Source organism: Chenopodium quinoa, unplaced genomic scaffold (genome assembly GCF_001683475.1).
Source record: "Chenopodium quinoa cultivar QQ74 unplaced genomic scaffold, ASM168347v1, whole genome shotgun sequence".
NCBI classification, from domain to species: domain Eukaryota; kingdom Viridiplantae; phylum Streptophyta; class Magnoliopsida; order Caryophyllales; family Amaranthaceae; genus Chenopodium; species Chenopodium quinoa.
The window spans coordinates 808,193-819,583 of NW_018742292.1; the positions used below are offsets into that span (position 1 = coordinate 808,193).

Here is an 11,391-nt window from a genome sequence, read left to right on the forward strand (position 1 = left end):
TCTTTTCATTCTTAATTCAATTAGCATTGATAATTTGACTTTGTTGACTTTTCAGAGTTTTAATCAAAATCAAATAGCATTTTCGAAGAAATTATATTATTTTATCTTCCAGTACGGGAAATTTATCAGATTTTTGAAAACGCGTTAAAATCAAGTTTGGCGTCCAACCCCAGGCATTGGCGCCTGGAACCAGGCTTGGCGCCAACCTTGTTTTGCGTGCGTCAGACTCTGTTTTGTTAAATTATCTTTTTTGGCTAATTTTCTCTATAAATATCGTATCAAAAACTCCATTTTCATACACCAATTTTCACTAATTCATCATCTACATTCACCTAGGACCAATTCTCTTCATTCTCAAGCTTTCATCAACAATCATTAATTCCTTAGCATTCTTTCATTTAATTCTTTCTTACTTTGTTTTCATACAAAATTCCGCATTCGCAAGATCTAGAAACACCTAGCCATATTCGAAGTTGCCTTCGCCCTAGACGTGAAAGGTTTTAATTTCTGAGGGTTTGGTCCGAAATCTCTATTTCAATTATTTAATTTAATTGTTTTGTTTATTATTTTCCTTGAAGTTACTAACGTGTGTATTTTGTTATTAGAAAGAGGTACGAGGCATCAAAGTAAGTACTTTAATGATTTATTGATATTATGATGTAGAAATCATGTTTATATTGTTATTATGATATTCCTAGTATCATGTCTAGGGTAATTTTAATATTAAATATGATTGTTATGATGCTTCCTATGTTCTTCCTAATATTTATGATTGTTAGTATCATGTTAGGGTTAAAGATTTGATTTTTATTGCTTAGTGACATGCTAGGGTTTGTTATTAATCTTGTTAGTATCATGCCTAGGATCTTGCTATTTTTATTATGCTTTAATATTAACATGAACATGATTATGATTATAATTGTTATAATTTATTATTATTTTGATGATGATTATTTTATTTATGATTATTATTATTATTATGATATGATTATTATTATTCTTCATGATTATTATTGATTACGTTGCTTGATACATTATTTATTTTTTATTGCTTGATCACACCTTTTATTGCATGTTTAAAGGGAATTTGTACTTGTAATCACGCTTAATAAGATAATTAATAATCTTGTTAGGTTAACTTTGATTATAATTCAAGTGATCGCCAGTAATAGTTTTATTTGTGCATTTATATTCAACCAACATAGATAAACAGGTTTAGGGTAATCCTATTGATTGCATGTTAGTCAAAAAGCGCACATGAATACGATCAAAATAAAGTAGAGGCCTATTATTAGGGCAGGTTCAATCTCTTTTAGGTTGGATTTGTACCTTCATCCCGGAACCCTTATTTGGTTCAAGACCTTATGGAGTTGACGATCTCATGGATCGTTAAGGGGTGTAACCTTCATCCTTTGAACGGTTTACAAGTTCCTTAAAAACTTGTTGGCGACTCTTTTGCTCTATCTTCTTCCCTTTTGGACGCCACCGTACTATAGTGTATGATCACAGTGGGGTTCAAGCTAGTGGGATTTTAAAGGCTTGAAATTATTCCCTACAAATACGATCAGAATAAAGTAGAGGCCTATTATTAGGGCAGGTTCAATCTCTTTTAGGTTGTATTTGTATCTTCATCCTCGAACTACCAGTCATGGTTCCAGATCTATTGGAGTTAACGATCTCCTGGATCGTTAAGGGGTGTAACCTTCACCTCGTGAACGGTTTATGTAGACACCCATTTGTGTCTCCCCAAAACAAAACCCAGTGATGATTACCTTTTATGTCGAATCATAATCGAATGAAGTGAAGGTGTGGAAAGTTTAGTGTTGCGGATAGTTTTAATTTCTTTTCTCTTCTCTCTATTTTTGAAAACTTATTTTAAGAAAACAGCAAATTCAGTTTGGTTGGTCCATGATATGGGTCCATGTAGGCGTCGCTCGAAGTGCGCCTACGTTAAAAGCATGTGGTGAATATGCTTGGCACTCTTAGGAAGTGGGAATTGACATATACGATTAGGGACAACGATTTGGGACAAGGAAAGTAGGGAGCCGTCAACAAGTTTTTAAGGAACTTGTAAACCGTTCACGGATCATAAAAGATAACCACGATAAGGGACAACGATAGGCAACAACGATTGACCCGTGAAGGTTACACCCCATTCATAATCCATGAGATTACTAACTCCATATGGTTCGGAACCACGAAAGGAGGATTGGGGATGATGGTACGAAGTGAGTCATGGAGTCACATTCGCCCGTATTGGCCTCTACTCGATTCTTATAGTGAAAAGTGATTCCCGCGATCTCAAAGGCATACAAACAAAAATTCAATTTGCTCCAAACTATTATTATGCTAAATTGGTTGAATATTAATGCAACACATAATTCTAAAATATTGTGATCACTTGATTTAATAACAAGATTAAAAAGGAACCTAAACCGGTTGTCGAAATTATCTTATTAGGCGTGATTTTCAATTACATATTCCCTTTAAACATGCAATATGGTGATCAATAAATATAATAGAATAAACATTAATATTAAAACCAATTCAATCACAATTCCAACAACATAAAATCGTTAGAAAAATAATAAAAATAAAAGGAGCATGACTCTTACTTTGATTATGTTTGTTTGCAACTACAAAATAATAAACGATTTAGTAACTTCAAGGAAATAAATAAAACAATAACTAAATTAAATTAAATAAAATAAAGTTGATTTTGGGGCCAAACCCTCAAACAATTCTACCTTTCACGCCTTGGTTTAAGGACAGAACCTCGAGTAAAATATGGAATCCTTTGAGTACTTGAAGAAGGAATTTTGAAGTGAAAAGGGTAGGCTAGTGTTTAGGCTAAAGCATAGAAGAGAGAAAATTAAATCAGAGAATTACTCCGTGCCCCGTTCATCAGAAATGAGGGGGTATTTATAGGGAAAATGTGTTGAGGGAGCACACAAAACCCAAAATTGATAAAAACCCTAAAAAAAATTATCCCGTGACACGGTCAAACTGTACCGTGACACGGGAAGCTCCACCGTCAGACGGTACACTTTTGGCGTGACGCGGGAAATTTTCAGAAAACGAAGTAGAAAACGCGTTAAGGGTTTACGCGGAAAAGACAAGGAATGTCTCGTGTCACGGAAGACCTCCCGTGTCACGGGAAATCCCACCGTCAGACGGGAATGATTCCCGTGACACGGTAGGTACCTGCCGTGGCGCGGGAAATTCCTGCCTGTTTTTCTGTCTAAATACATTTTTAACCCTAATTTCCTTCGGCATTTTAAGTGCCGATTGAAAATTTCGGGCCTTTTATGACTTTTATTTTTCGGGCTAAAATAAGAAAATAATTAAATAAAAATAAATAAAGGGTTTGGGCCAAAAATAAATAATAAAACGATAAAATAAAAAAGGTTTAGGCTTGAATTAATTAATAAGTTTGGGCTGAAATTAAAACTATGCTTTTACCAAACATCAAGACTAATCCATGGACTGTTCAAAAATATGAATTTAATAAAATACGATTTTTTAAGCACTCTCGGAATTAAATACTAAACCCGACCAATAGTGGCGGTGAAAGGTTGTTCATCATCGGGTTTGGTTTTGGGGAGACATTTTTAGGTGTCTACAGTCCAATAGTAGTGTAGTTGGATGGGGCTTGCAAAGACCTTTCCAACGATATATTATAAGCCCAATTTCGATGAATATTGAGGAAGTTATGGCCAATTTACTAAACTGGGCCAGGTTTGAGCCTTATGTGCGGCCCAATGATCTAGGGGAGGGCCTAATATGATTTATCATTCCTAATGCAATTAGGAATGGTTTTAGTCTTCTAGATTCTTCTAGAAGGTTCTTTTCATTCCTAATTCAATTAGCATTGATAAATTGACTTTTGTTGACTTTTCAGAGTTTTAATTAAAATCAAAGAGCATTTTTGAGGAAAAATACGATTTTATCCTCATGTACGGTAATGTTTATCTGATTTTAAGAAAACGCGTGATTTTCTAAATTAGCGCCAAACGCCAGCTGTAGCGCCTGGCCCCAGCTTTGGCGCTTGGCGCCAACAGCCAGCGTTGGCGCTGGTTCAGTTTTACGTGCGCCAAAACTCCGTTTTGATATTTTTATCTTTTTAGCTGTTTTTCTCTATAAATAACGTCCTAAAAACTCTGTTTTTGATAATCAGATTTCATCAAAAACCAGTTTTCACTTACAATCACCGATTCTCTCTATTTTCACCAATTCTCATCAAGTTTTCCTTGATTACTTTCTCTCTCTCCTTTTCTAAACTATCTTTTCAAATACAAAATTCCGCATTCATTAGATTTAGATACACCTAGCCATATTTGAAGTTGCCTTCTCCCTTGACGTGAAAGGTTTAATTTTTGAGGGTTTGGTCCCAAATCTCTCTTTCAATTATTTAATTTAATTGTTTTGTTTATTATTTTCCTTGAAGTTACTAACGTGTGTATTTTGTTATTAGAAAGAGGTACGAGGCATCAAAGTAAGTACTTTAATGGTTTTATTGATGTTATGATATAGAGTTCATGCTTAGGTTGTTATTTTGATTCCTAGTATCATGTCTAGGGTAATTTTAATATTAAGTATGATTAAAAGTATGATGCTTCCTACGTTCTTCCTAATATTTATGATTGCTAGTATCATGTTACGGCTAAAGGTTTGATTTTTATTGCTTAGTGACATGCTAGGGTTTGTTATTAATCTTGTTAGTATCATGCCTAGGATCTTGCTATTATTATGCTTAACATGATTATGATTATAATTATTATTTTGATTATTGTTATGATGATTGTTATTATCATGATTATTATTATGTTGCTTGATGATATTTATTGTTATTGCTTGATCACGCCTTTTATGCATGTTTAAAGGGAATTTATACTTGTAATCACGCTTAATAAGATAATTAATAATCTTGTTAGGGTTAATTGTGATTATAATTCAAGTGATCGCCAGTAATAGTTTTATTTGTGCATTTATATTCAACCAACATAGATAAACAGGTTTAGGGTAATCCTATTGATTGCATGTTAGTCAAAAAGCGCACATGAATACGATCAAAATAAAGTAGAGGCCTATTATTAGGGCAGGTTCAATCTCTTTTAGGTTGGATTTGTACCTTCATCCCGGAACCCTTATTTGGTTCAAGACCTTATGGAGTTGACGATCTCATGGATCGTTAAGGGGTGTAACCTTCACCCTGTGAACGGTTTACAAGTTCCTAAAACTTGTTGGCGACTCTTTTGCTCTATCTTCTTCCCTTTTGGACGCGACCGTACTTTAGTGTATGATCACAGTGGGGTTCAAGCTAGGGGATTAACGCTTGAAATTAATCCCTACAATTTACAAGTTCATAAAACTTGTTGGCGACTCTTTTGCTCTATCTTCTTTCCCTTTGGACGCCACCGTACTTTAGTGTATGATCACAATGGGGTTCAAGTTCGGGGTAATGCTTGAAATATTCCCTACACATGCCAATGGCCTTTAGATACAGGAATAGAAATATTAGGGATGAGATAAATAGGGTAGTTACCTAATTAAAGATGAAACCAAAGGGAAGTATCCTCCCCATCACCTATTTTTATGACAATTCCTTTCCTTAAGATGTCCCTTCCAGCCAAAATATCCTTCTAAATTATCGAGTAAGTAGGTCTAGAGGTATAATCAAGGAAATTAGAGAATTTTATATATTTATTTTTAAGAATTTTAACCCAAAGCTTATGATCTTGGGTTAGGATCTTCCAACCTAACTTAGCCATGAAGGATAAATTCAATCCACCCAAGTCTCTAATACCTAGACCACCCTTATCCATAGGATCACAAAATACCTTCCAATTAGTACAAGGAATGAATCTAGACCTATTAACTCTATCCCAAAGAAATTGTTTACAATTCTTTTAAATATGAGAAAGACTCGACTTAGAAGAATATTAGTTTGCATGGCATAAAACGGGTAGGAATTTAACACGAATTTAATAAGAGTACACCTCCTCGCCATGTTTAAAAGTTTAGCTTGTCATCTTTTGATTTTAGAACAAGTCTTATCTAAAAGAGGAAAGTAATCCAAGTGGTTTTATGAGATATAATAATGCCAAGGTATTTACCAAAATTGGTAGTGTTAGTGATACATATATCACAAATAAATCTCCTAAAATTGTAATTCATTTTTCTTGGAAAAATGGCAGAAGACTTTTGAATATTGATAGAAAGACTAGAAATGCTTTTGAATTGATCAAGAACCTCCATCATAACTTTGATTTTATTTTTAGATGCCTTCCCAAAAAGAAAGACATCATCTGCGTACAATAAATTAGGTATATTGACATTCTTAACAATTTTCATAGGCTTCCAATCACCATTATTGACTCTATCTTGGATCATACAAGAGAGACGATCACGACAAAGAACAAAAATGTAGGGAGATAAAGGGCCGCCTTGTCTAATTCCCATAGGAGAAAAAGACTCGATCATTTCACCATTCCAAAGAAGGGAGATATTAGGGGTGCAAATACAACTGAGAATAATATTAACAATATTACTAGGGAGATTAATACTAAGGAGGGCATCCTTAATAAATTCCCATTCAAGGCTGTCAAAAGCCTTTATAAGATCAATCTTTAGGGCCATGAGGTTAGCTTTTTAGAGGCTTTGATAAAATGGTGAGCAGCTTCCTTGATAATTATAATATTCTCCTCTATAGTTCTATTAGGGATAAAACTAGATTTAAAAGGGCTTATAGGGTCATTCATAATCGGTTTAAGCCTATTAAAGATGCATTTAGTGATAAGTTTATAGATAGAGTTGCAAAGGCCAATATATAGGTCTGAAGTCTTTCATGGAAACAGGGATATCACATTTAGGAATGAGAGAAATATAAGAATTATTAATTGAGGGAGGGGATGGCTCCCTTAATAAAACAGTCAGAAATAAAATTGGTGATGGAAGAACTAAGGGAAGACTAATATTTTTAAGGAAAAAATGCAGAAAATAATACAACCTTAAGCCCGTTCTTTTTTAATAATACAACGCCTTTTGATTAAGTCTTAATAATATAACCTTTGGGGGGTGTCAATTTTAAACAAGACATTACCTGTTGGTAACCTGTTTTTGAAGGTTACCATGACACGTGTCACTGTTTCATTGGTTTTTCAATATAACTAATAAATAAATAAATTATTATTATCAAAGAAATAAAAAAATCCCAAACTACCCAACCACCTCCTCTCCCTCCCCCAAACTTACGCGGGCGGCACCCTCGGGCCTCGATGGTGACGGTACGGCCGGTGACCAACATCTTCACCGTCGGCCGACCACTTCCCCCTTAACCCCGACCTTCCCCTTTCCTCCATCGCGACATCAGGCCAAACCCTAACCCCTGACACGCGAGCCTCACCGCGATGCAACACAACAGGGGATGTTTTTTCGATGCAAGGGATGTGAAGTGGGGGCGATTTTCAGTCAAGGAAAGGGGTGAGACGTTGTTATCAGGGTCTGACTAAGGGAAGGAGTTAGTTTAGTGGTCTTTTCGGCGGGTTGTGTGATGGTTGGTTGCGAGAATTAGGGTGGTTTTGGTGGTGGTTGGGAAAAGGGAAATCGGATCGACAGGGGGAAGGGGAGAAAGGGGAGGTCGGGGTTAGGGGGGTAATTGGGTCGGTCGACGGCGGAGGAGTTGGTTGCTGTCATGGATGCTGTGTGGGGGAGGGGAGGGAAGGGAGGTGGCGTGGTGGTTGCTGGGATTAGGGTGGTTTTTGTTCGTCGGGGAAGGGCGGGCGCCGTGGTGGAATGGTGGTTGTCGGGGGTTGGGGGGGTGGCCTTTTTAAAAAAAAAAAATCTAAAATTAATTATTTAAATTAAAAAGTTTAATTTAATATTTAGACCAATTACCTGATGACCTGTCATGTGTGTTGATTTTAAAGGTTACAATTTTTTTGTGTTGTTTAAAATTAACACCCGCCAAATATTATATTAGTAAGGCTTAATCAAAAGGTTGTAAGCTACTTAAATATTATAAAACCTCTTTTTTATTGCTGCCCCGATTTGGATATTTTTCAGTTGTAAGCTGCGCCGCTGCGATTTCTCCTCCCTCTCTCTCTCTCTTCTCCATTGAAGCGCACTCTGAATTCTTCGTTTTTCTCCTCCATTGACGCAGCTTCTGAGGTAAGGTAGTTTTGTATTGAATTTCAATTTCAAATTCTAGGGTTTAGTTCCGCGCTTTGGTTGATTTAATTGTCGTTATAGTGTTTTTAGGGTTCGGATTTTTGAACTTTTGTAGGTTATAAATACTCTAACAATTTAACGAGCATACTTTGATAATTAACTCATGTTTTCCATTATAATTTGGTGTTTCATTAAATTGATTATCTTTCGTTTTTGTTGATTGGCAGCATATCTGTTCGAATCTAGAGATAAATTTGAGGTTTTCTGGAATTTGTTTGTTTGTTTGATTTATCGAAAGATGTCGCCGATGAAACTGCCACCGGCAAAGTCATCGACATCGACGCAATACGACCACACTAATGATCCGTGGTTCAAGAACCGATTTAGTGCTCAAGAGGATGAAAAGGCTTTGGCTGCTAAGGAATATCATGTACCTCCCTATTTGAAACGGGAAGGGTACAAACCTCGAAAACCCGAAGATTTTGGTGATGGTGGGGCGTTCCCTGAGATTCATATTGCTCAATATCCTTTGGGGATGGGTAGGGATAAGACACCAAGTTCAAAGATATTGCCTGTTACTGTGGATAGTAAAGGGAATGTGGCATTTGATAATATAGTGAAGCAGAATGAAAATGCGTCGAAGATTGTTTATTCGCAACATAGGGATCTAGTGCCGAAAATTTTGAGGGGGGAGGAGTCTGATTCTGAGGAAGAATTGGAAGAGCTGCAGAAAGAGATTGAAGAGACTACTGAAGCTACTAAAGCTGCAATTGAGAAGATCGTTAATGTGAGGTTGAGTGCTGCTCAGCCCAAGAATGTGCCTAAGCATTCATCTGATTCGAAGTTCATCAAGTATAAGCCGTCGCAGCAAGCTCAGGCTTTTAATTCTGGTGCGAAAGAGAGAATTATTAGGATGGTAGAGATGCCGGTGGACCCTCTTGAACCTCCCAAGTTCAAGCATAAGAGGGTTCCCAGGGCCTCAGGGTCACCGCCTGTGCCGGTCATGCATTCACCACCTCGTCCTGTGACAGTGAAAGATCAGCAGGACTGGAAGATTCCACCTTGTATTTCGAACTGGAAGAATCCTAAGGGTTACACCATTCCATTGGATAAGCGGCTTGCAGCTGATGGAAGGGGCCTTCAAGACGTTCAGATCAATGACAATTTTGCAAAGCTTTCTGAATCTCTGTATGTTGCAGAGCAGAAGGCTAGAGAAGCTGTTGCAATGAGATCGAAGGTGCAAAAGGAGATGGCGATGAAGGAAAAGGAAAAGAAGGAGCTGGAGCTGCGTGCTTTGGCTGCTAAGGCACGTTCTGAGAGGACTGGTATTGCAGCTCCTGTGGCTGCACCTGCTCCATCTGCTAGAAATATGGATATGGACGATGATGACATGAGATCTGATTATGTTGGCAGAGGAGAGAGGGAAGCTACAAGGGAGGCGAAAGAGGAGAGGGAGGAGAGGTTGGGGCGTGAGAAAATTCGTGAGGAGCGGCGACGAGAGAGGGAAAGGGAGAGAAGGTTGGAGGCCAAAGATGCTGCAACGGGAAAGAAGAGTAAGATTACAAGAGATAGGGATCGTGATATTAGTGAGAAGGTTGCTCTTGGTATGGCGTCCGTTGGGTCTGGAAGAGGTGAAGTCATGTATGATCAGCGATTGTTCAACCAAGAGAAGGGGATGGAATCTGGTTTCGCTGCTGATGACCAGTACAATGTATATGACAAGGGCTTATTTACCGCCCAAGCTACACTTTCCACTCTATACCAGCCGAAGAAAGATATGGATAATGAAATGTATGGCGGAGCTGATGAACAGCTTGAGAAGATTAGGAACACAGAGAGGTTCAAACCTGACAAGGGATTCACTGGAACTGCAGAGAAGAGTGGTAAGAGAGAGAGGCCTGTTGAATTTGAGCAGGTTGCTGAGGAGGCTGATCCATTCGGTTTGGATCAGTTTTTGACTGAAGTGAAGAAGGGTAAGAAAGCCATGGACAAAATTGGTGGTGGAGGTACAATGAAAGCAAGCGCTGGGTCTACACGAGAAGGCTATGGTGGTGGCTCCGGGAGGAGCAGGATTGACTTCAGCAAGGGGCCTTAATTCTGCATTTGTATTTTTTTTTTTTTTCTGTTAGCTGATCCTGTTTTTGCCCTATAGATGATCTGCATTTTATTTGATTGTATAATACTTAGCCTTCTCAGAAAGGCCACTATTTAGGGTTCTTAAAGGTTTTTATATGGATCTTTGTTATTGTATCTTTAGTCACAGTAATCTACTTATCCAAAAGTTTAGGTGCTATATTTAATTGCAGAGAAAATTGATTTAAGATTTCTTATCAGTGCTGATTATTCTGGCTACAATATTCCTGCACTGCTAAAGACTTTTTTTTATTTATTTAATTTTTATTTATTTATTTATTTTTTTGGGGTGGGGGTGGGGGAGGTGTTCAATTAATGATGCATTCGAACATACAGTGGAGAATCATACTATACACCCTTAAGGGCCTTGGCAAGGGAGTGTGGTGGTTGTAGGCTGGAGACGAATAATGTGTATTGCATTTCAGTATAATTTGATTACAGTAATTGATAAATTTGATCAGAAATTTCTTGTTGGCTGCTGTTTTGACTGTTGCTGTGCTTGCATTTAGTTTTGCAGATTTTTGGTGTTTTCTTACACATCTATTTTGGCCTTGCAAATTCTTCTATTGATTCTGTGATGATGGCATGGCTGATGAATTAGGACTTCAATTGATTTTTGAGGTTTGAATTTTCTAAATATATTGGTTGATTCTTTTACGTTTTTTACTGGAGGGGTTTTCTTTGTACAGTTTTTGATGATCATGCAGTTGTTTCTGGGTGGTTGAATAATTGATTATCAATTAGGTTGCTTGCTGACTGCATTGGCAGTGAACTTTTTTTGCTTAAGGTTTGAGATGATTTTGTTCTACATAGTTATTTGCTTTAGACAGTTATTCAAGCATTTGTTTGAACTACTGTTGTGTTCTGCTTTGTAGGTTTCTAATGTCTTGCTTGAGCAGGTGACTGGGAGTGGAGTTTTTATAGTATTTTTCCTTGCCAATAATTTCGGATGATTTGATGGTGTGATATATTTAGGACTGCTGTCATGTGTTGGATTTTCTTAGTCTGCTAAGCTTGTTATCCTTCTGGGAAAAAAAAAAGTGTCAATAGACTTTTCTATGTTCGTTCCTGCTCTCCCCCAAAGAATAA

At 37.2% G+C, this 11,391-nt stretch overlaps 1 protein-coding gene across 2 annotated transcripts; it reads left to right on the forward strand.

Annotated features, from left to right (window-relative positions):
* Positions 1–8,019: 8,019 nt before the first annotated feature.
* On the forward strand, positions 8,020–10,499 carry LOC110686061 (SNW/SKI-interacting protein-like). 2 transcript variants are annotated; one of them, XM_021862647.1, is made up of 2 exons: positions 8,020–8,169; positions 8,397–10,499. In XM_021862647.1, exon 2 carries the CDS (start codon positions 8,468–8,470, stop codon positions 10,262–10,264), a length of 1,797 nt encoding a protein of 598 aa, XP_021718339.1. In that variant the 5' UTR covers positions 8,020–8,169; positions 8,397–8,467; the 3' UTR covers positions 10,265–10,499. The 2 variants fall into 2 exon arrangements, with proteins under 2 accessions (XP_021718339.1, XP_021718347.1); XM_021862655.1 differs by having other exon boundaries at positions 8,023–8,174.
* Positions 10,500–11,391: the final 892 nt, after the last annotated feature.

What these genes read in the sequence shown, in the direction of transcription:
- LOC110686061 (XM_021862647.1), top strand. Translation starts at nt 8,468, where the DNA reads ATGTCGCCGATGAAACTGCCACCGGCAAAGTCATCGACATCGACGCAA.